Below are 23,510 nucleotides of genomic sequence, written 5' to 3'. Positions count from 1 at the left end.
ACATCAAGAACATTTTGACAGGTTCTTGTACCCAGAACAAGGCACAGCACTCCCCATGCCTGCTGGAGAGTGGATCTCGCTGCTTCAGGCAGTAGCACAGTGAAGAGAAATGTTTTCCTGTTGGCTGCTACTGCTGTAACAATCAGCAAATTGCTTCTAGCATGAGGTGTGTTCCCATGTGGTTACATTTCATGCTTTCACCTTTTATGATGTGTAGTACTGTGTTTTCCTCCCCTCACCGTGGTTTTAGCCATCTACTTACATGCAAGGAAGAGTCACACACACACATATAGCACACACCCATTTGAAACAACAAATCTTAATACTCTGGCTTCTCAGGCATGACCAGCTTCTGTGTAGTTTCATAAGATAGATAAGGTTTACTTAACTATTATTCTACACAGAATGTGAAGTTCATTTTTCCTTCTAAAAGTTTGTATTCTGCAGCAAGAGTTTCACTATTTCCACCAAGTGGCATAAAAGGTATTAGTAAGTTACAATACATTTTTAAAAAGGTGTATGTGGCCAGGTAAAATAAAACATTGCTTTCTCATAGCAGTACAACTCCCTGACAAAAAACCCAAATCTCTGTGTTGGAAGTGCCAAGTATCTCATGAAGCCTTTGAAGACATAAAAATAGAGGACATTTCACAAGCTGAGTAAGTAAAAAGCTGTCTGTGGTCAAAAGTACTTCAGAAATGAATAGGGGTAATTACTTACAAATTTCATTAACTGTCAGTTCTGGCTTGGTGTTAAAGCCTAGCTTGCCTCAATTCTGCAGAAGGCTTTTATAGATGACAGTGTTAGCTGCTCCACAGACTATGTGCCCTAGAAAAAGCAGGTCTGAAAACTAAATCACAGTGCAAGCTTGTTGACTAATGAATTTCTAAGAAGGACACCTTACACCAAAAGGATCAAAGTCAGAGCCTTTATTAAATGTTCCTTCCTTAAACAGACTGCATTTAATCCCCCCTTCCCATTTGTGATTTCTAAGGCTATTTTAAATACTTTTCTTTACAGGGATTTTCAGTCTTCAGAACCGTCACAAGCAGCAAGTTAGCAGTAGACAAAAACAATACGCTTTAACTTCCACTGAGTTCTATTCCAGCTTCACAAGGTCAGTGGAAAAGCCCGACAGTACTTCCAATACTGGAGTTTTTGCACAGACCCTGGAAAGAAAATAGGTGTCACCAGAGTTTAAGCCTGATGTGCTCAAGCCACAAGTGGCCACAATTTGCCAGTAAAGATTAGCATGGCTGTTGCTTGTGCATTATCTGTTCCAAAAAGGGGACCAAATTTTCAATTTTCAGCTAATGTGGGTCTAATTAAGGCTATTCTGGTATATTTGATACTAAAATACTCTCTGGGAGTCCTTTTCATGAAATCCCATCAGAATTAATATTTTCAAAAATGAAAACATTTTAAGTAGGTGTTTGAGTTGAAATGCTGATGCAGCGGCTGGTTCAGTGTTTTCTTGTCTTGTGGAGCTGTGTTATCACGTCAGTATAGTGTCATCTATCTGTTCATCAGAGTCAGCCTGGCCAGCCAGCTTCTTCAGAGATCTCCTGCAGCTTTCATTGAGAAGCTCCAAGCTGGCAGCATCTAGAATCTTGGAAACCGACTGTGGAAGGAAGACAACACCCATTACCAATTCCTTCGGACGTACCATTCAAAGTAAGAATAAACCTAAGTGCCTGACACACTGTATTCACCCCAAAATCTTTCAAACAGACCAAAACCCTTCATTTGGTTTTATGGTTCCAGACATGGGAACTATCCAGCTACGACTTAGAAAAGCAGTCTGGAAACAGATGTATGAAGTAGCTGACCCCAAAGTCTCTCTCCAGCACCACTGATGCTACAGCAGGATGAGGCGGTGACAAAAGGACTAAGCCAGCACTGCTGGCACAGGTAACTACAGCACAGAAGGGCTTCAGGCAGTTGGAAAGCACAGCTGCTCTGTTAAACATGGCAGGTACATAAACACCTTGATGCTATTGATACTGCACCATAAGGCTGTACAGGATCAGTGCTGCTCATTGCTTCCAGCTTTAGCACCAGGACACTGACGAAGGCTTAAATGCAAAGAGGAACCTGCCACTCCATCTACTCCATGAGGGACAAGGGACTGCCAGCATGTCCTGAGGCTCCAGGCACAGCACTTAACCCTGCGCCGAGCAATCACCCGTTACATTTTCTCCTGTCTCATACCTCAAGCACTTCTTCACCCGCTCTCATCTTCAGAAGGTTGACAATAGCTTGGTCACTGTAGGCTCTTACACTGGTGTTCTTGTCCTTTGTGTTGTCCAGAAGTGCTTTGAGAATTGGTTTAATTGTCTGAGGATCCAGCGAAGGAAGATGGTTTTTATTTGCCCACCAAATCATTTTTTCTGCCACTAACTTTACGTCACTGGATGAGTTCTGGAGACACTGAAGGAGACAAAAATGGACTTCAAGTCAGATATACCAAGGACCAATATTTAAGGCAATAGCTTTTATCTCTTTTTTAAGTTAAGTGTTTTAAACTATAAAAAAGAGAAGCAATCAGGTTTCAACTCAGAGGTACACAAGAGACAAACTTGTAACCAGCAAGTTGGGCAAAGCTGTAAGAGACTACCAAACCCTGAAAACAAGACTCCTTTTTCAAAAGAAAACATTAAAAAAAAAAAGAGTGTGGTTGACAACAGGGTCAGACACCTCTCCCAACTGTCTCAGGAAATGACAGTGACCACCAACTGCACCAAAAGCTGATCGTAGCAGGTTTTACCTCTGTAAAACACAATCAGCAGCAACAGCCCAGTCAGTCTCTGGCTGGAATATAAGGTGCATTTCAGCAGTGGATTTCATTTTAAAATAATGTAAGTTTTTATTTTTTATTTAATCTCAACACATTTAAAACATGAAAACTATCATCTGAATGTGCTAAAGGTATCATGACAACAGTGATGCTTAGATTTTGGATTTAAATGCTATATACTAGGATGCAAATCAATAAATAAATGCAGGATTTCAAGCAAAAATTCTGCTTTGAAGAATGATGACCTGCATCATGTGCAGTAAGCTGAAAAGACATGTAAAACCTGAAAATGTAACACATTTTTATTTACAATAAAGATGAGAAACAAAAGAAAAAGCAGGTCTCCTGCTCCAGCACCTCCCCTCACTCCATCTTCCCCTGCTTTCCAAGACGTTAAAAACAACTGTGGTTTTAACATTCACAATTCAGACCTTGTCTGCCATGAAGAATGTCTGCCATTCCCTGGGTATGGGGAAGCCCACACCCCAAAACCCCAGAACAACAAAGAAAAGGAATTTTGAGGTAGAATATTTAAAAAGGTATTAACTGAAAGCACAGCAACACCAGGGGAGGCGAGTTGGCTTCTGATGCATTTCTAACAGAGGCCCCTTGACCTTTAGCAGCCTCAAAAATCTGACAGCTCCCCCACACACTCCTCTCTGCCAGCTCTTTGTTACAACAAATTAAAAATGAATTCAGAACAAGCAAAACTGAAGTTTAACACAAAAAGATCAAAAGTCTCATCTCTATTGCAGCCAGGATAGCAGTGGTGGGTTCATTCCTGCAGAGCACTCCAGTAACATTATGCCATCTGTACTCTGCCACAAAAAAAGGACATAGCTTGGGATTTCTCACAAGAAGTCTTACCTTTATAAAGAGGTTGGAAAGTTTTGGAGGCAGGTTCCCTCCTCCTTCCATGTGGTATTTCATAAGAAAGCCCATCCCTCTGATGCCGCTAACTGCAATGGGAATCTGCACCAGAAAGACAAAACCTGGCATTAGAGCAGCAGAGTTCAGCAGTCACATAGGCTGGGGAGCAGCTGTGGCAGGCTGAACAGATCCCAGCAGAGCAGGAACACATTGGGTCATGTTACTGGGTAATATCACAGAATCACAGGGTTGGAAAAGACCTCTGAAGATCATCAAGCCCAACCATTCCCATCCTAAGCTAAACCATATCCCTAAGTACCTCATCTACCCTTTTTTAAAACACATCCAGGGATGGTGACTCAGCCCCTGCCTGGGCAGCCTGTTCCAGGCCCTGACAACTCTTTCAGTGAAAATTTTTCCTAATGTCTGCTCTGACCCTGCCCTGGCACAGCTTTGTGCCACTGCCCCTTGTCCCATCTCCTGTCACCTGGCTGAAGAGACCATCGCCCACCTCTCTACAACCTCCCTTCAGGTGGTGAGAAGGTCTCTCCTCAGCCTCCTCTTCTCCAGACTAAACAGCCCCAGCTCCCTCAGCTGCTCCTCATAGGATTTGCCCTCCAGCCCCTTCCCCAGCCTGGTTGCCCTTCTCTGGACTCGCTCCAGGACCTCAGTGTCCTTCTTATGGTGAGGAGCCCAGAACTGGACCCAGCACTCGAGGTGCAGCCTCCCCAGTGCCCAGTACAGGGGCACAATTACTTCCCTAGACCTACTGGCTACAGTTTTTGATACAAGCCAAGATGCCATTGGCCTTCTTGGCCACCCTCTGGCTCATATTCAGCCTGCATATGGTGGGAAAAAAATCATCACTGGACTATAAGCCACATGGAACAAGGTGTCAGGTCCCACAGAGCCCTGAGGTCCCCTACATCGAGTATTTCATTCTACCCAAGATGTAAAATCTTCCTCCTAAAATGCAATACTTGCACTTCTTGTAAGCCTGGCCTTTAATCTTTCCTCTCCAGAGAGGTAAGAGGTCGAAGCATCGGAACAGTTGTGTAATTGCATGATAAAACTGCATCTAGTGAAGGGAGAACCATCCAGTTGCACCTGGGGTTTCTGTCCGGCTCAGCACCGCAGAGAACCCACACACCCTCTGGAGCTACTCCCAACAGGCACCTGCAACAGAACTCGCCCACTCTCAGGTAGCACTGACCCTGTCAGCAGTGGCATTGCTGAGGATCATCTCCTGCACGCTGTTGTAGTACTTGGGGGAACACAGCCTGCTAGGAGCAACGTTCACAGCCACGGAGAGAGCCAGGCTTCGGCCGTGTCTCACCATCCAGTCAATGCCAGAGACGTCTGCTGCAAAGGAAAGAAGTGAACAATAGCAAGGCTCCTGCTAGCCATTCCCCTTCACCTCTGAAAGCTTTTGTCTCTGCTTCCACACAACAAAATAACAAGCAGGATTCCCTTTTTAATTCCATAAGAGAGAGTAATCCCGTAGCACTGCCAACCACTATGGGTTCGTACAAAACTCATGCTTTTATCTAACTTAGAGGCAATTTAATAAATTCTCCAAAAGCATCTGAAGCCATCAGATGTGGTCTGCAGTTAGTAAAAGCCCAACTACGACCAGTGTCACCAAAAGAGGTGGGACAGTGCTCCTGCCTGCCCTGCCTCCCATCCCGTGTCACCACAAGCAACCACTCAGCTGTGGCACTTTGATCAACTCATCTGAACACAAATCCAGAAAATGAAGGACTGGCAGCCCCAAACTGGAACCACCACCCTGTGCTCAACTCTGTACCAGGATACACAAATGAACAGCCACGAGCAAAGCGAAAGAGAATCCAGAGTGGAGATTCAGGTTTAAGGTAAAGAGGAGGAACCTGAATCATAGAATGGTCTGGGTTGGAAGGGACCCCAAGGATCATAGAGCTCCAACCCTCCTGCCACAGGCAGGAACCAGTTCCTAAGCAGGGCCTTTCCCCTGCTACCAGACCCAATTCTGATCACCGCAAACAGCATCACGTACCCAGTAGGTGCTGGTGGAGAACGGTACTGAGCTCCTCTTCGGACAGAAAGGCACACAGCTCTGCTAAGCAGCCAGCTGAGGCCATGCGGGTGGCATCCTAGCGAGGAAAGGAAGGGAAGAGTGACACTGGCTGAGCTCAATGCACATCAGACATAAGCAGCAAGAAGAACAAGTGACAGAAGATGATACAAAATAAAATAAAAAGAGGAGTAAATAAATAGTAATAGCTATATTTCACTCTTACTACTTGTGGATTTCTGTTAGGTTGCAAGGTTTCTTGTGCTTAAGGGAACTTAAAGCCAAATCCACAGTCCAAAAAGCCATCAGTGGCTGAACAGTTACAGACCTTGGACATACATTCCAATTAAATGTCAAAGTCGCAGAGATGGAAGTGAATGTTTTAAAAGGCACGTTAAGAGTTTAGCTTCACAGACTAGAAAGTAAACATTGCTTCTAGCCATCTCTAGACCAGCTTATTGCTGTGATAAACTCATACTAATTTTAATTTAAAACTTCCAGGCTTTTGTTGTTTTGGCTTGCTTATGTGACCGTCCCATCACTACTCTCCACCACAAATCTCACTATCCAAGGGAAACTTTTCAATTCTTTTGTTTCTAACATGCCAACAGTTGCATGTCTATGTTGTACAGATTAAAACATAAGGGAGAAACTACTAGATGATTAATTTTTATCTCACAGATGACACTGCTGCTATCTGCCATATACAGAAAATCCTCTTAAACTCGGAGAGCTGCTTGCTCACTGGAGCAAAATCTGCCATTATTTCCTCATACTGAAGGACAAACTTCACCTCAGAGCCTAAAAACACGTGTATCTGCACAGAGTGAAGAAGGTTTTACGGGTTTTCTCCAAGACAAAAAACCAAATTGACTTCAGAGCTGCCTCAGACCTGTTGGCAAGGAGCTTCAGGTCAAACCCACGTACAGGGTTGCTAAGGAAATACTAAACTCACAGCCTTTCAGAGGTACCAGTGATTGCACAGGCAGCTCTGATTCTTGCACCCAATTCTCAGCTAACACACTACAAGGCTGAAACAAGATCGATTTTACAGACCATATTCAGCTCAGTGAGCAATGCCCAACCACATGCTGCTTTATTTAAGTTTCTTTCTACTCCATCATTAGTAATTTTTCCTGGAAGTTATTCTAGAAAGTAATTCTGTTGGAAAGATCCTTAAATGGAAAAGCTGAAAAGACAGGAGGGATCCGTTGCAGGGGCTGAAGCAGTACCTCATCATGTCCCAGCATCCCTAGGAGCACCGTGCTGATATTCTTCCTAATTGCAGCGTCTACTTTTGCACCAGCTCCTCGTGTTACAAACCGCAGAGCTTGCAGCATTGTGTCCCTAGAAGTGGCCAAAAGGTACAATCAGACACTTCCTCTTCCCTCACCCTAAAGAAAAAACTGAGCTCTGGATACCTGTAACACTTTCTTACACAGCAACATCTTCCTCTGCCTTATAGTTTAGGAGGCAAATACTCTCTCTGCAGAGCTGAAAACTCCACGCTGGAGAACATTTACTCATCTCTGTGTTTGCATCTGCCTTGTGCAATGTAAGGATCTTCTGACTATTCAAATATTGTAAAAATTCTCACATCAGGAAGCTGATTTCTTAGGGATCTGTCCAGTTCATGTGCAAGGAAAGTGGCATTACTTCAGGTCAGACTGATAATGGATATGGTTTTGTATTTGGGCTGTGGCAGGTTGCTGGGGGCATGCAGGAGGGAGAACCAGGCAGATCCCAAGCCATGCTTCCCCTGATACACAGTCACAGTTTAACTTCTGACCCAGGAAGTCCCCATCATCCATATCCTTTGCATTACAACCCTTGGTTAACAGTCACCTGCTCTCACCAATAAGTAAATCTTACTCTCAGAATTCAGGGGAGGGTGAGAAGCAATTCTAAACAATCAGCTGTAATTCATCCCTAATAAGCAGGAAGGTCTGACACACCACCTACAGCTTACCTGATGGCAGAGTCATCACTGGAACGGATTCCATTGAGCAGCTCTGTGAAGAGAGGATCCACTTTCACATGGATGACAATGAGTTTACCAAGAGCATCAGCAGCTTTAAGGCGAACAGCACGGTTTGAGTCTTGCAGAGCTTTGGTGAAGGTTGTTTGCAACTGGGGCAAAAATGGTTTCAGGGCAATCTCAACCTATACCAGAGATGAAAGAAAGGGAAGTGGCTCAGTCAAGTCTGAAATCAGACCCTAAAAACAGCACAACCTCTCCTATAGCACAGAGTTATTGTAAATAGCCCTTATGCAGAGTTAACATACTACTAAAACCAGAAAAGCAAGTATTTAACCATGCAACTTTCATCCCTTTCCAATGTAATCTAATTTTCTGTGTACTGAAGTACAAGAGTAACACTGTTGAAAGACTTTACAGCATCATGATGAGTCTTTTGTACACAGAGCCCTAAATAAAAGCTCAGCTCAAAATGAAAAGCAGCAGATATTCCTGAAAGTTATCATGGAAAATGTTCCCAAACCACAGTCAACTGCTTTGAATCTTACCTTAGCTAAAAGAAGGCTCAATGTTTCCAGCAGAGCCACCTTGACATTCCAGCTGAACCGATCTCCCAAGATGCGAATAAGTGGCCCGGTAATGCTCACCACAGATGGTTTAAGGGCTTCAGCTGAAGTCAGCTTAATCACCAGCCCTAAGGCCTTTGCTGCCTCCTCCTTCTGCTCTGGATTACCAGTTAAAACACCTTCTCGCAGCACCAGGAGTATGGAAGTCACTCCCTGTCATGAAAATTGGATAAGAAAGTTTAGAAGCTAAGATGCAAAAATATGCATCTTTATTTTTGCTCCTGTTATATACCAGACACACAAACTTGGAGAGTTTCTCTCAATTTCCTGTTGACCTTCAGCTGCCTGCTTCCACATTTACAGAGCTGCTTTTATTTGGTTTGGTTTCATGCATCTCTGCCTTACTAAGCCAGTTGCTATGAGAGAAGTGGTGGCAGCTCAGGGAATTTTTAAACTAGAGAAATTTGGCACAGGCGTCCAGCTTTACTCCCCCACAAAAAGCAGCCACCAAGACTTACATCCCTAACAGAACTGTCAAAGCTCTTGTTACAAGGAGTCTTCTGCAGGGTAACTCAAAAGCAGCAGTAACCTACAAATCATCTCTCCAGCACACAGGACTGGGGTGCCCCAAGAGTTACTGCTTCTAATAGCTGTAAAGTCCTCTCAGTCAGTGTCCCCAAACAGTGTGTCACTGCTGTGACAGACCCAGGCTCATCCTGATCCCTTTACCTTCTTGGGAATACAGAACCCCGGCACGTGCTCCCCTTTGGCCTCATTCCCTACGATCCGGATATCCTTGTGCAGGTCCTCAATGAGAGCAAGCTGGTTCCCAGCATCCAGTTTCTGCAGGAGAGAAGGGGAAGATAAAGCTGAGTCCAACATGACAACCAGCTACAACCTGTGAATTCTTTGTGGGTGTACCAAGAGGAGCCACCAACTGCCTGCCTCCTCCAAAGAGGTGGCTACTGGCTCACACAATACCGGAGCCAAGCTCCTCTTACAACTCTCAGATCTTTGCAGCATTTGCAAACATCAGTGTGGTTTAAAAATCCAAACAGAAGGTGTGGTTTAGGCAGTGTTTATTTTACCAGCTATGCCCATTTTCTCCTCACCAGGCATCACCCCTGTAACCTTCTTCAGCTGGCTCTCACCTTGGTGATGGAATTCAGCGCGTCCCAGCTTTCATTCAAAACGACAGGGTTGGTATCATTAAAGAGACGTATCAGGCCTGAAACCAAACTCTTGAGATGACCAGTATAGTCTGCTTTTGTCTTGGAGCAGTAGATATTCAGAATGACAGCTGCTGCCTGTCTCATTCCCAGCTCAGGGCTACGGGTTGCTTCTAGTAAGTCTTCAATTATAATCCTTTGTCCAGCATCATCTTCCACAGACAGGATTACAGACTGGCAGTTTGCCATCTCCTGAAGAGTCCAAATTAACTTCACGTTAACTCTCAAACAGAACAAAGCCAAATTTAACCCCAGGTTTCCCCGTGTCAGCCACAGCATTATCTCCTAAAGAAATGCTAGAAAACATCCCACCAATAACCTTTTCTCCTTAAATAAAGGGTGACTTCCCCACGAGAGCCTCTGTGCAGTCCCGGAGCAGATGCAGGTGTACAACCACCCCTCAGAATTTCACATGTGACAAACTCTGCACAGATCACTCACCAGCTGCAAAAGGGCTAATTCCAAAAATGAGAGTAGCTCAGTCTCCCCCACCTTATTGACCCCACAGAGACTGAGGGTCTAGTCACATAACATTTTGTTAATTTAGCTAGTTTAATGCTGTGCGTGATAACATTAATTTGAAGCACTTCTGGGGGTACTTTGGAGATCTCCAGGCAGACTTGAGGCTAGAAGCAGACAGACAACAGGACTCTGTCACTCACACTCCTAATCCACCAATTTATGTTCATGTCTATCTGCATCACAGCTCCAGGATGCTCTCTGGAGTCCAAATACCAGATGTTTTGGGAAGCAGTACAGGAGGAGCGCTGCATGCAAAACAGGAGATTTCCTCCCTTCAGCCCTTTAATCTCTCAGTCTTGTACACCAAGAATAAATACAAAGTTAACCAGACACTCTGGCAGTTCTCCAAGAATAAGCAAACCCAGAATTGTATCTTGTTGCCGGCCAAAGAGACTCTTCTATGGATACAAATAGCTTTGGAAAGCATACGGTTTCTGACTCGCAATATGCCACCAGGCAAAGACTCATCCTGAGGAAGCTAATGGGCTGGATTAAAACATGCAATCTGTGAAGCCAGAGAACATGGATCCTGTGCTGGGAGGTAAACCCAAAGCACTGTCTTCAGGCAACTGTCACAACAGAGCACTGAGCTGTGCTACTTGCCAACTGCTCTTCGCTGGTCCCCAGCTTCTCCTTCAGCGCAGACATCATAGCAGGGAGGATGACACTCAAGTGCCGCGTCAGAGCGTCCCCTGCCACCGAGGAGAGGAAAGCCAGCACACGGGTGTTCACAGGGGGGGTAGTCAGCTAAAACAGGAAAAAACAGGTTTAAACATTTTCAAAAATACTTGTTTTTCAGAAGGAATCTGATTTCATCTACAACATGGCAAATTCCTAAGTCAAAATGCATCACAACCCAAAAGACAATGTTTTGAGAATAAAGCAAGAAGACTAATTTCAGACTGTGCTCTTCCTTTTGGCCCATCAGTCTAAGGAAAACTGGCAGCAAGTGGAGGAAAAAGCACAGTTTGGAAGTTTAAAATTTGTTTCCAGTTGTACCTTTGGCACCAGATAAGGCAGCACCACTCGGCTCTTGACAGCCATGACTTGTTTAAGACCATCCACAGCAAAGTCAGATGTCTCTTCGTTATCCTACAGGGAAAGAGAAAAGTTATAAACCTGTGAGATGATTTGTGACACACCGAACTAAACCCTACTTCAAGTGACAACTCACCATGTCATCATATATTCAACACTCAAGTTCTATCAAAAAAACCTACTCTCATACTATATAGCAAAAACCTAACCCAAGATCTCCTGTCACATTTTCCCTATCAGGCACAGTGGCCAAGCAAGAAATGATGGTGATTCCCAGCAGGGCCAGGTGTAGGAATCTTTAGGCCCATGCTTCAGCCACAAGATCTTCCCCCTACCAATGGCTGGGATGACTGTGGAGAGGTCAAAACAGAGCTGCCATGCCCTGGAAGGTCTGCTACTCCAATCCTGCTTCTCCTTTAAGCTGATTATTCAAAACTTGATCTAACACACCAGTCATCAAGTTGTTGGCAGATCACAGAATCACAGAATTGTAGGGGTTGGAAGGGACCTCGAGAGCTCATGGGGTCCAACCCCCCTGCCAGAGCAGCTCCCCAGCTCATATTGCACATGTCAGCGTCCAGACATGGCTGGAATATCTCCAGAGAAGGAGACTCCACCACCTCCCTGGAAATGTTGAGCAATGCTTACCAGCTGCTTCAGCAAAAATGGCAGGATATCTTCAAGAGCCTGATGTCCAATGGTGGAGTGTAACTGCTCAAATGTTTTAGCTGCAGCCTCTCGGACTTCTTCCAGAGGGTCACAGAGCGCTTTTCTCACCGTAGGAACCAGGGACTCAGAGAAGAGAAGTACCTAAAGATGTAGGAGGTAAAATTACAGAATGTCTAAAGCACAACAGCCCCGTGCAGCTCAGTGAAGTAACTACAAATGCAGCATTTACACAACTGAAACTAAATTGCAGTTTGCTTGGAGTGTCTTGGAAGAACAGAGGGATTAATCAACACAAACACCTGCACTGCTCTACAGCTGCCTAGTGGGTGGTTTCTATTATTGTATCTCATAAAAGTGAGACCTGTGCAATGCTTTTAATTTACCTTCAGATAAATTAATAATAAGACATTTGCCTGAACAGCAACTGATGTTAGCTATAAGCCCCAAATTCAGCCCATAAAACAAGCCCAGCACTAGCTGCCTTACTCTGTCTCAGCTGCAATACCTGCATCATAACCCGGGTATCCAGCAAAAGTGACATTTCCACCTTGCACACAGAACTTACCGCATCCCTGCTGGTAGATTTCATTATCTCACTCAGTCCAATGCAGACGCCTTGCCTCTCATCACTCTTGTCTGACCTCAGTCCATCTTCCAGAATAGGAATGATTTCAGGAAGGATCTTCTCTCCTAACTTTCGGACAAGGTCTCCTAATGTCCGTGCTGCAACCTGTCCCCAGAAATTGATTCATTAGCTGGAGCAAATGTTAACTTTTGGCCACAAACTACTGATCACAGGATAGACAGAGCAGTAGGAATGGAAACACAACTACTGTAAGTAACCAGAGAAAATCACAGCTGCCTTCAGCGAAGAGCGAACTGTGAATTGAGTGAACTCAGAGTCATGCTCAGAATTGTTAAGGGCAGCTGTGATTTCTAGAAAAGAACTATCCTGGGTTCTTCAGGAATTGGTCTGTATGGTTGCCTGCACTAACAGGAAGGGATTACTCCAAATCTCACCGTTCGCTTATCTGCGCAAGTGCTGGCCAAGAATTTCAGCAGGAGCCCGAAGAGGGTCGGCAGGATTTCCCGCAGTGTGCGAGGGGTGTTGGAGACCACGATCTTCCAGACGTGGAGGGAGGCTTGTCGCACCACCAGCTGGGTGTCAGAGCGGCCCATGTACAGCCCTGCCAGCACCCTGTTCCTCCTCTCCACACCAAGAGCATTAATAATAGCCTGAAAAGAAACAGGAACACAACTGTGTTATCCAGTCTTGAAACTTACAAAAAGACAACAGGTGAGGATTCAATACATCTTTCCAGCAAGATTTAATTTTAAGAAATTACAAATAAAGGCACCAAAGATACAAACAGCTTTACCTTGTTTGACTGGGCTGTTCCAAAGTTGTCATCCTCTGAGGCAGTTTCTGTGGTCATTTTTCCAGTGACTCCGGAGATATGGAATAGAAGATCTCCGAGGAGCTGAACTGAGCTAAACCTGGCAACAGGAGTAAGTCAGGTGTTACAAAGAGCATATTCAGGTGGCACCTGTCCAGACACGACTGTGTGTCAAACATGAGCAAAGTGCAAGGCAAAGAGCCAGGTCAGCAATGCAACACTGCAGGGGCTGATACGTAACATCAGTCTGCCAACATGACTGAGAAGCAGAAGAGAAAGGGAAGGAGTGAATCCATGAGAGAATCCCTGTACCAAAGCAATCAAGGAAGGAAATGTCGTCTCCACCTGACAGACACTCACCTGGGACAAGCACGCTCAGCAGCTGACACAGGCCTTGTAGTACAGCTAATTTCTGAGCACTTGCTATCAGCTGTGAGTGCTCCACTGCACACTCCCATACACAGGGGAAAAATAACTTACTCGGCAGTTTGAAAAGTGAAAAGCAATATATGAGGGCTAATTATTGTCACAGCATCTGCCTCAGAAGTGCTTTTCAGAGCCACTACCAGAATTAAAAACCTGGTAGGAATGCTTTTCATGCACCAGGAAGCCTGATCCTGCTTTACAGGAGGTCTGTGCATTTTCTTGAGGAGCAAGAGGGTCTAAATCCACTGGTTTTTCAACCATGGAAGAGAAATGTCTGTGACTATGATGGCTACCCCTTACCTTATCCTCCACAGGTCATCAAACAGGCCATCCTCAAGCTGTGGCAGGAGCAGAGCAATAGCAGTCTCAGCGTACATGCTGATGATCCTCTGCCCGGCACGCAGGGCAGTGTCCCGCACAAACTCATTCTCATCTGCCAGGGCCTGAGCAGAGACAGAAAGTGTCTGTGAAAACTGAGGGGCCTGTTCAATCCCATGTACATTGCAATGTATTCCCTCTCAGCTATGGAAAGTATATAGAGCTGTGAATGCACAAAGGTGATCCAAGAAATTCTTAGTGACTCCAAATAGAAGACAGTAAAGGCAAAGCAGCACTTGGAAGAAGAAATCATTTCTAATTTAAATTGTTTTATAGTTTTTGTAATCCAGGAATGCTGGACAAGTCTCTGCATGTCTCCCAGTTACCGGAAGTGATGCTTAAACTACTCGAGAGGCTTCTTTTTATTCTTTAACAAATAAAACTCTTCAGGTCTCTGCTACGTACCTTAAGGATACAAGGTATGATGGGACCAACATAGGGGGTGAACTTGTCTCCAAAGGTAATTGGCAGGTAGTTGAACATCATGATATAACCATCTCGTACATGTGGAGCAATATCCACTTTACTGGCAGTAGCTACTATCTCTGGCATAAGTTTCTCCAGCTTTTCTACCCCCAAACCAGCCATAACTTCAGCCAGACCTGGGAAGAAAGGCAGGGAACAAAGCTGATGAGCACAAGAACAATCAAGCTAATTTGATTTAACGGGAGGAAGTCTGAACCTTGCACTCTGGAGGCTGTCCCCACCTTGAGCAGCACCAGACCGATCCACTGAGCTCTGCTCATATGTCAGTGTCTCCATCAGCCACGGCAACAAATCCTCAAAGCAGGATTCCCCCATGCCCTTCACCATGGCTCCCAGCGCCTTGGCAGACACCGTCCGCACCTGACAGACAAGAGGAACAGAGATTTCAGAAACATCCAGTCAAGTTTCCCCATGACAGACGTGTCAGACTGATTACAGATCTACAAAAAGTTAGGGCAGAGCCTAAGCTAATGCACAGAAAGACAAACTGTGTTTGCACAAGACTTACTTCAGGTACAGGATCCAACAGAGATGCTTTCAGCCCAGGAGTCACACTGGGTAGGTAGGGAGCCAGATCCTGAAACAAAGAGCCCAAGTAAGAACTAGATTCAACATGAGAAAAAAAACTGTAAGTAACCTTCTCAGAAAGGACATTCACCCCCTTATTATTAGCAGCCATCTTTAACTTCCTGAGAGCTTAAATAGTTGCTTTCACAGCCCTGCAAATAAGCACAATGAATTGTTCTGCAAGTCCAAGACTAGTTCCGTGCTGATCACTCAAAACCTTTTTGATGCTCACTCACAACCCAGCAGTCTGTACCTAAGGCAAATCCAACACTTAACATTTACACAAAGTTTAAATGCAGAGATTATCAGCACAGGAATTAAACACAGATCTTCAGCCTTCAGTGAGGTTCTACAAATACTTTTCAAACAAGCCCTGGATCCATTTGTAAGCAGCTAATCTGAGTTTCACTGGTGCTGGTTTTGCTTGTTTGTTTGTTAAGGCATTTCTTACACACTAAAAATTACAAGACCTTTTTGCAGGGATAAATCTGGTGATAGCTCGATGAGTCAAGTACAAAGCTGACAGTCTTAAGCACCTGAGAATTTTCACTGTCTTTATAGCCATCACCTGCTCATCTACATACATTTAATTAGAGCAGCTCCACAGATTCTAATATTGTCTACTTCAACAGCAAAATCTTCAAACCAAATAAATGCTCTCTAGTGCTTTCTCTGTTATCTCCTAAACATAACTACAGCAGGCAGGCAGAGAGCTTCTCCAGCACCATACCTTCTGATCAGTCAGGGAGTACATGTTGCCAATGATCTGTGCTGCCATTTTCCGCGTGTCCGTGGAACGGTCTTGAAAAGCTCTCTGCACAATGGGCATGATCAGTGCTAAGGATGGGGCATCAATGAAATGGACAAATTTGGTATCCAGGAGCGTTTGCAGACACTTCTGGGTCTTCCTGGAGGGGTCAGTGAGAGCGTCCAACAGAACTGGAGCGATTGCTGAACAATTTTAAAAAGGAGAGGAAAGACTTTAGTTGTAGATACAACAAAACACAGGTCAGGGTGAGCTGATGTTCTCTCATGGGATGTTTTAGATCCTTTTAAAGCAACTGGAAGCATAGGGACAGTGGAAACCTTATTAATGTTAGCTGACAAAATGGATAGGAGCATTCAAAAAGCCTCAAAGGAGAGAGCTGCTGTTAAGCTTTCCTGTTATACTTTTCCAGTAGTAGTTTCATTTCTATAGTAGTTTGGATTTAATCCTAAATGTTGTGAACATAAACCTTGCTATCATAAGCCATGGTCATGTCTGGACATTATTGATGCAGACAGTCCTTACCTAGGATCTCTGGATTCCTGATGACAGACCCAATCTGCCTGAGAGCTTGCTGACCTGCGTTCTGCACCTTCACATGAGAATCTGTGAGCACCTCAGTAAGTTTGGGTACAATATTGGGTAAGCAGGAAGAGAGCTGTTTGGGAGCACAGTATGCCATAGCCCCCAGCAGTTCCACTGATCCTGCATGTGAAGTACACAAAAAGAGACAAAAGAACACACAGCATTAAAAAGAGATATGAGAAGATGATCACATTTACCTCAAACTCCAATCTACCAGGTGCACAACACACAGAACGGCTGAAATATCTCTAAGCTACTCTATGTCACTTAAAGACATTAAAAACTTGGGGGGTTTTGTACAGAGGAAAGGAGGAGGGGGGAAAGCTGCCAGCTTCTGAGGTACTTCTGGAGAGGTAGGGGACAAAAGCATCCCTTGAATCTGCTGGGGAAAAATGTTGCTCAAATCTGCCAGGGAACTCATATTTCAAAAGTTACAAGCTCCACAGTCCCTTATGAGACAACAAATTACCACAGACATCTGAAGGGATGAAGGAATAAAACAAGGGGAACAACAGCAAAGGGAACTCTGGGTTACTCCTAACCATGGCAGTCAGGTATTGGTTCATACCAGCTTTGGTTCTCCAGGATTCTTCTTCCAGTGCTGCAAGAAGCGATGGCAAAACCAGCTTCACTCCATGGGTGCTCAAGTTGCTCATCACGGCTTTGGCACAGTCATCTGCAGCCTCCAAGGAGAAGAGAACATTTACAAGCTGTGTCACAACACTTTTTCTCCTTCCTCAGAGACTCAATGGGAACAAAGCCTTCACTTAAAATAGTGCAGCTTTCCAAGTAGGTCCCAATTAATGGGCAATGAAATAAGGCACTTTCAGTTATTAAGATGATCAAATGGTGTTACTGGTATCTCAAGGGACAGATCTGTCTTCTCAGTTTGACCAAATCCAAACAGTATTTGTATCCATTCCATTTCTGGTTTCTCTTAACACACTGTTCTGGGAAATGTAAAGCATCTTACCTCTCGCACGTACTGGTTCCCATCTCCAAAGCAAAGCAGCAAGTGAGGTAGCACGTGAACCACATAGGGCTCAAAAAGCTTTCCAAGCATGCTGCAGAGCATCTCAAAGGCAAACAGAGCCCCTAAAGAAACAAAAAGGAAAACACAACTTCATTTAAAGAGGGTGGAAAGAGAAGATACAATTTCTCAGATATCTGTAGAACTTCTCCAAAGGCACTTTAATCTCACAGCTGAAAGTCTCTGCCCTCTTGCATTGGTGGCTCACGCTACAGTGGGGATTTCTACTCTCAGAAAGGGTGAGAAGCCCAGTAGCATTAAAACCATGTGCAGTCCTCTGTGTCCTAGCTTACAGAAGCAGAAGTAATGACAAGAAACATCCGGCAGCAAAAGGAACAAATATGCTGCAAGAGCCCCTCCAGACCAGCTGGAGCATAATAAGTAGAGGTCTCTTCCCTCTCAGGAAGGAGGAGCCCACCTAGCAACACCTGCCCTTGGAAAGAGGAGAGAGGCCAGCAAACACCTTGTCTAGGATCAGAAACTCTTTCTACTCCGGAATGCTAATAGAGCAACCTTAGGACACAGCCCATGGCCTCCCGACAGATACAGCCCATTTCTTACTCTGCAAACACTGGTAAAATACCTGTAGATAAACCCAGCACAGGAGTCAGGTACTGTGTGATCTGACCACAACAGCAGGAGGTACAAGAGAAAACTCAAGTATTTGGGAAAGAAAAGCTTTTGTCCCTTACCCTCCCGCCGACGGAAGTTCTTCTTGTCCTGGATAGCATCAGTCAGTGTGGTCATCATCTCCTGCTGCTTCAGGGAGAGGATACCAAGGCCCTTGACCAGACCTGCCAGCCCATAAGCCGCACCTTTGCGCTCAGCGTATTTATCAGACTCCAACAGCAGCTGCATTAGCTTCTGTATCATCCCTCCTGCATCCTCCTTAATCGCAGGCACCAGGGGTGGCAAACAGCTTGCCACTGACTCCTGAACCTGTAAAACAATCCTCTCAGATCACAAAACACTCATCACCAGCATAATGTCCCCACAGGCTGCACCCCCAGTGACAGCTTTCTGTCACCAGAGCCTTTTTTCATCTCTGACATCTCTGAAAGCATCGTTGTGTTAACCTGTCTCTGCACAGGACACGAAAACTCCTCTGGAAAGGCACCTACCTGCTGAGACGGTGTGGACAAGGCTGCTATCAATTTGCCAACAATTGGTTTCACTTTAGGGTCACTTTTGTCCAGATGTTTTGCCAGTGAACCCATCAGAATGACCACACTCTGCCTGACAGCATCATAACTGGCATCATTAGGAGCATTTTTCAGGAATTCTTCAAACACTGGCAAGAGAGAGTTAACATTGTCCTGAAAAACAAAACCACAGAACTTGCCACTAGAGTCCACTCAGAATGAGATTTGCTATGCTCAGTGGACTTGTTTGTTCTTCTCTGAGCCAACAAGCTCAACCATCACGCTGTCTTCGCAGTTCATTTAACATGTCACATCAAATAAAACCTTGTACCAAATATTTCCTGCCAGAGAGAAGTTAGTTTTTAAAAATTAGACCCCCCCCAAAACCTGCCAGTATCAAGTTCTGCCAGAAGCAGTGCAAGCTACTAGGCAGGGCTGCCAGCCGAGCCGTCAGCACCTCCCTTTGCAAAGGGACAGCCAGAAGATAAAACCAGCTTCATGTGGCTTTTCTAAGAAATACAAGGGAAGAATGAATAATATGAAAATAACCCAATTGTCTTGGGCATAACAGGAATGCAGAGGGCTGTCCAGGAGAGGTGAGGGGCGCATATGAGGAAATCAGAAGCTGAGCAGTTCACACTGCGCACCTCCGCCATCTAACACTGACAGGGACGGGCGAGCAGCAGGAAGGATGGTCCTCAACTCTCTGAATGACTGCAGCTGGTTTCAGTTTAATCAAGCCAACAATCAGCAAGGCTTCATGCTTTGCTTTGTGTGAGGCCTGAAAAGGAGCTGTCACCTTCCCAGGATTAAAAGATCTGTGGTCTGATTTTACTTTTATTCGCCTACTTTTATATCCTTTTAGCTACAGTTGATTCAGGGCTGTTTCTTTTTCCTGGCAAAGACAGGAAGGACCATACTGAAGTCAACACTGGGCACTAACAGAAAGACTCTGAACACACCAGAATTCCTACTACAGGAAGGTTTTCAGCTGTTACCTCTGAAATAAAAAGTAATTAAAAAATCCTTGGGGTCCGACTCTGTATCTACATTTTCCCTCCACCTTCTCCCAGCGCCAGAGAACACACTTACCTTGCCATGAGTGTTGAGCGTTGAAAGAGCCGCATCCAACATGCACTTCCTGACCTCAGCACTGCGATCGTTCAGAGCATCAGGAACAAAGAACTGGAAGAGGGGCTTCACCTGAGAACTGTCCAGATGCTGCGAGAGCTTGTTGAGGGCCAACGCTATGCCACACCTGTAAAGACCGTGAGCCTGTGAGCTTACTGACTTCCCACAGGATTTGGGTGAGGTCACAGTCACATCAGCAGCACATTACAGAAATTGAGAGAGAACCATTAGGAAACCAAAGAGCTTCAAAGTATCCCACCTACTTGCATTTCGTTACACAACCCCTTGCTGCAGGCACCCAAAAGGACAACAATCCTTCAGCCATATAATGACTTTTATCCTGATTAAGCATTACAGATACTTGGGCCACCAAAGACAGACATCGGGGTCACTTCATCTACTGCTGAAATCCAGCAGCTTTATAAGGTATATCAGCACTAAAGAGCTCATTAGCTTAAGACAGGTCGTGAACAAGATAATCACCAGTTTAACCCGTATAGGGCATACAAGTAGACAAAACTTAATTATCCAAACTGCAATTTGTCCAGTTAATTAAGGCTTGTGCTGCTTCTCTTGAAATTATCCATTGCCCACACAGGGGTGGGAATACAGTATGGCCAGATAAAAGTCAGATCATCAGAGGGGGAAAAGACTCTGTTCTGTCCAAAGGGCACAGAGAAGATGACATCCAGCACTTAGAGGGAACTGAGAGCATTTCAGCCCAGTCACAAATATTCTCTACCAGCAGGACACACGAAACCAGCAAGTCAATATAACTGCTTCTATTCTGTTCCTCTAATATTCCCTTATTTCTCCACTAGCTGGACTTCTAAATATCTGTTTAATCTAACATCTCATCTGGACACAGAGGAAGTGATGAGATCATCTGAAGATGACAGTACCTTGCTTCCCACTGGTCAGGCGGTGATTCAGATATCACTCGTCCCAAAGCATCCAAAACTGGAGGTGGCCTCTGGAAGGAGAAAAACTGCCATCAGAATGCCTCTTCCAAGAACACACACACAGGGAATACTGTCAGCTGGACCTGTGATACCATGTTATAACACTGTACAGGGGTACAACACCACTAGCACAAGAGCATAGGAAAACAAACAGGGAGCTAGCTTAAGCCCAGAAAGACTCAGAGTGAGCCTGCTCTGGCACAGCCCCTTCCTGCATCACCTAAGGCATAGCTTCCTCCCATACAGTGGTGCCACAACTGGCTGGTAACTTGAGGGTCAAGATACTAAAGTCTGTCATAAGCTCAAACACAGCAACAGTAGGCTTCATGCAACATCCCCAAGAGAGACAAAAGGAAAGCCAATTAATAAAAAAAATATAAACTGAAGCACAAGCTTGTGCCTGTCAACCCCTCAGGACAAGAGTACTTACATAGAGCTTCTCCTGGTAGATCTCTGTAAGTTTATTCATGACCTCTGCTGCTTGGTTTCGATACTGAGCTACAGCTCTGGAAAGAGCTTCAGCACCTGCCTGTCGCACTGCCTCTTCGTGGTAGATGACATCTTTGATCAGCAGAGAACAGAGGTCAGGCTGCAGCTCCAGACCCATGGACTCCCACAACCTGCAGCACAAACCAAGAGGTCACCCCTCAGCACAAGAAGCCACCACTTCACGCAGTATCAGGGCCCTTCCAGTGCAGCTCCACAAGGTGAGCAGAAGAGAGGTCCCTTTGCAATCCAATCAGCCAGGAAGAGCTCTTACCTCTCTGCCAACTTCTGAATCTCATGTTCCACATCAAACTTTACCACCCAAAGGCGACGCAGCAGATTCAGCCCATTCTTTTCATCGCTGTCTGGGGTCGGTAGAACCATCTGTAGCTCCATCAGTCCCTGGATTAGTTCACAGAAAAAAAAGTGCTAGGATCTGATTTTAGAAACAGGCGCCTTAAGACACTTTAATACTTTGCCAAGTCGAGCTCTCAGTGGTTGGAAGGGTCAAAATTCAACATTTGCTTGTGCAGTGAATTGCCCAGGCAGATCAGAGACTTCCTGCTGCGAGCAGACGAGATGGTGAAACTCCGGAACAGGCAGGCTGCAGAGAGGCAGCGAGGCACTAGGTTCTGCTCTGCTGACTACAGGCTTTCCTGCTTCCAAGTATGGAGAAGCCAGCTCCAGTGAGCTAAGCTGAAAGTTGTCTCATGGCAAAGAAAACCAAGCACTCTTGGGTTGGTTTTTTTCCTTTTTATATACTCAGGAGTGACTAAGCCTTAATCTTTTCAAAACCATTGGGCTCAATACAGACACAGGACATTTTTTCCAGCTTCTCTCTTTAAGGCTAAGCTCTATGCAATTATAAATAGAAGGTGGCAAGGTGTCATAATGACACCTGTTTTAACAAAGCAAAGGTGTGGATAGACCCAGAGTACTCCTTTTTGCAACATAAATCCAGCACAAACAGCATTACTGTTCAGCAGCTGGTGCCTCCTCTGGCAGACACACTACCTAAAGTCTGGCATGACAGCCAAAGCCTTTCTTCAATCAGACCTGGAGAAGATTCACCTTCCAGAAAATTAAGCCATTCAGTGTGACCCTGAATGATTCCCACCTACCCTGAGCGCTGCATCTCGCACATTCATGCAGGGAGACTGCAGGGCCAGAAGTAACACATCGATCTCCTCCTGCTCGGCGTAGGCACAGCCATCCTCCCCGCTGCTGCTGGTGCACAGGGTGGTCAGGGCGTTGGAAGCCAATACCTGAAATGAGGAAATGCTAGAGATTCCACCACTAACTTCTGCTTCTGTGCCTTGGCTTAAAGCAAGCACAGGGTGGGGGTCTGTGGGCCATCACAAGAGAAATTCTCAGAGCAGTGACAAGGGTCCATGGCAAAACCAAGAACTGATGTGTTCAGCCCAACCCTTTGCCTTTTTGTTATTTTCGACCTTTCTGCCATCTCATCCCTTAGAACAAAGTTTACTGCTGGTTACTCAGGGGAGCAACTATTAAACTTCTTTGCCAGATCAAGGCCTTAGAAAAGGGATAAATGTCACCTGTGGAAAACTGAAGACTACATTTGGTGTAGTAAAACCACAGGAATAAAGATAAAGGCATTTTATGCCAAGAACACCATCATAAACATAGAAGAAAACTGGTCACATATCAACCACCAGCTTCAGAGACTTAAACCTGGTGGGTTTCTTAAACCTGGTGGGTTTATTGCCCTCAGGTAGATGCCAATGAAGCTGTGGCTATGAAGAAGAGGACTCACCTGTAACCGTGGGGAACCCGTTCCTATCACCCGGGTCAGCAGAACCAGCATGTCCCTCCGGGGCAGCAACTCTGGGCCATTCTGAAAAGTTGAGGGGAGAAATGGCAGAGGGAGGAGGAAAAGCTTTATCTCTTGTGAATCCAAAGGACCTTGACAGTGTACCACACTCCTTAGAAAAACCACATCCAAAACCTAGGGCTGGACTGATGTCACAAAACCCGTGACAGAAAGCAATCTTACAGTGTTAACTTCAACTTGTAGAATGAATCTGCTGTCCAGTTAACACATTAGCTGTTTTACCCTGTGCTTCATGAGAACAAGTGCTGAAGGAGGTCATCTGATCCTCACTGCACTCTCTCACCTCGTCCACCAGCAAAGCCTGGCCAGTTGCTGATGATCTCAGCTGAGCATGGACCGTAAGGACCTGCAGAATCTTGACCAGAAACTCCTCCTTGTCTTCACTGTCCTGAGGCGTCTCAGTCATAACAGTCTTTAGGAGAGGGAAGACTAAGGAAAATGCTGGAGCTGATAATGGGGCAGCACCTGTGAAAGGAAAACCAATCCTGTGAGCACAGCTGATCTGGTTCCACCCCCAGTGTAACTCTCAGCATGTCTGCTCTATAGTATCAACTGGTATAAAACACCCCCCTTGGCA

General features: G+C 45.2%; 1 protein-coding gene across 1 annotated transcript in view; it reads right to left on the bottom strand.

Annotated features, from left to right (window-relative positions):
• Positions 1 to 914: 914 nt before the first annotated feature.
• The window catches only part of GCN1 (GCN1 activator of EIF2AK4), a gene marked incomplete at its 5' end in the record, with an annotated part of 43,032 nt that continues 20,436 nt past the window's right edge, over positions 915 to 23,510 (bottom strand). The window contains 33 exons of the mRNA XM_084271828.1: positions 915 to 1,621; positions 2,212 to 2,430; positions 3,665 to 3,769; positions 4,881 to 5,029; positions 5,703 to 5,799; positions 6,953 to 7,067; positions 7,690 to 7,883; positions 8,247 to 8,477; positions 8,994 to 9,107; positions 9,416 to 9,685; positions 10,619 to 10,762; positions 11,015 to 11,107; positions 11,702 to 11,863; positions 12,288 to 12,452; positions 12,743 to 12,958; positions 13,102 to 13,219; positions 13,846 to 13,988; positions 14,329 to 14,525; positions 14,631 to 14,769; positions 14,918 to 14,986; positions 15,707 to 15,927; positions 16,268 to 16,447; positions 16,896 to 17,010; positions 17,301 to 17,422; positions 18,050 to 18,296; positions 18,479 to 18,673; positions 19,592 to 19,757; positions 20,533 to 20,603; positions 21,023 to 21,212; positions 21,353 to 21,480; positions 22,200 to 22,343; positions 22,856 to 22,936; positions 23,217 to 23,398. Of these exons, the coding sequence (XP_084127954.1) occupies positions 1,496 to 1,621; positions 2,212 to 2,430; positions 3,665 to 3,769; positions 4,881 to 5,029; positions 5,703 to 5,799; positions 6,953 to 7,067; positions 7,690 to 7,883; positions 8,247 to 8,477; positions 8,994 to 9,107; positions 9,416 to 9,685; positions 10,619 to 10,762; positions 11,015 to 11,107; positions 11,702 to 11,863; positions 12,288 to 12,452; positions 12,743 to 12,958; positions 13,102 to 13,219; positions 13,846 to 13,988; positions 14,329 to 14,525; positions 14,631 to 14,769; positions 14,918 to 14,986; positions 15,707 to 15,927; positions 16,268 to 16,447; positions 16,896 to 17,010; positions 17,301 to 17,422; positions 18,050 to 18,296; positions 18,479 to 18,673; positions 19,592 to 19,757; positions 20,533 to 20,603; positions 21,023 to 21,212; positions 21,353 to 21,480; positions 22,200 to 22,343; positions 22,856 to 22,936; positions 23,217 to 23,398 (5,108 nt within the window). The 3' untranslated portion in view covers positions 915 to 1,495. The remainder of the gene's footprint in view (positions 1,622 to 2,211; positions 2,431 to 3,664; positions 3,770 to 4,880; positions 5,030 to 5,702; positions 5,800 to 6,952; positions 7,068 to 7,689; positions 7,884 to 8,246; positions 8,478 to 8,993; positions 9,108 to 9,415; positions 9,686 to 10,618; positions 10,763 to 11,014; positions 11,108 to 11,701; positions 11,864 to 12,287; positions 12,453 to 12,742; positions 12,959 to 13,101; positions 13,220 to 13,845; positions 13,989 to 14,328; positions 14,526 to 14,630; positions 14,770 to 14,917; positions 14,987 to 15,706; positions 15,928 to 16,267; positions 16,448 to 16,895; positions 17,011 to 17,300; positions 17,423 to 18,049; positions 18,297 to 18,478; positions 18,674 to 19,591; positions 19,758 to 20,532; positions 20,604 to 21,022; positions 21,213 to 21,352; positions 21,481 to 22,199; positions 22,344 to 22,855; positions 22,937 to 23,216; positions 23,399 to 23,510) is intronic.

The sequence above is a fragment of the Gallinula chloropus genome (assembly GCF_964237585.1).
Source record: "Gallinula chloropus genome assembly, chromosome: 17".
Taxonomy (NCBI): domain Eukaryota; kingdom Metazoa; phylum Chordata; class Aves; order Gruiformes; family Rallidae; genus Gallinula; species Gallinula chloropus.
This window is presented reverse-complemented; position numbering and strand designations above follow the sequence as displayed.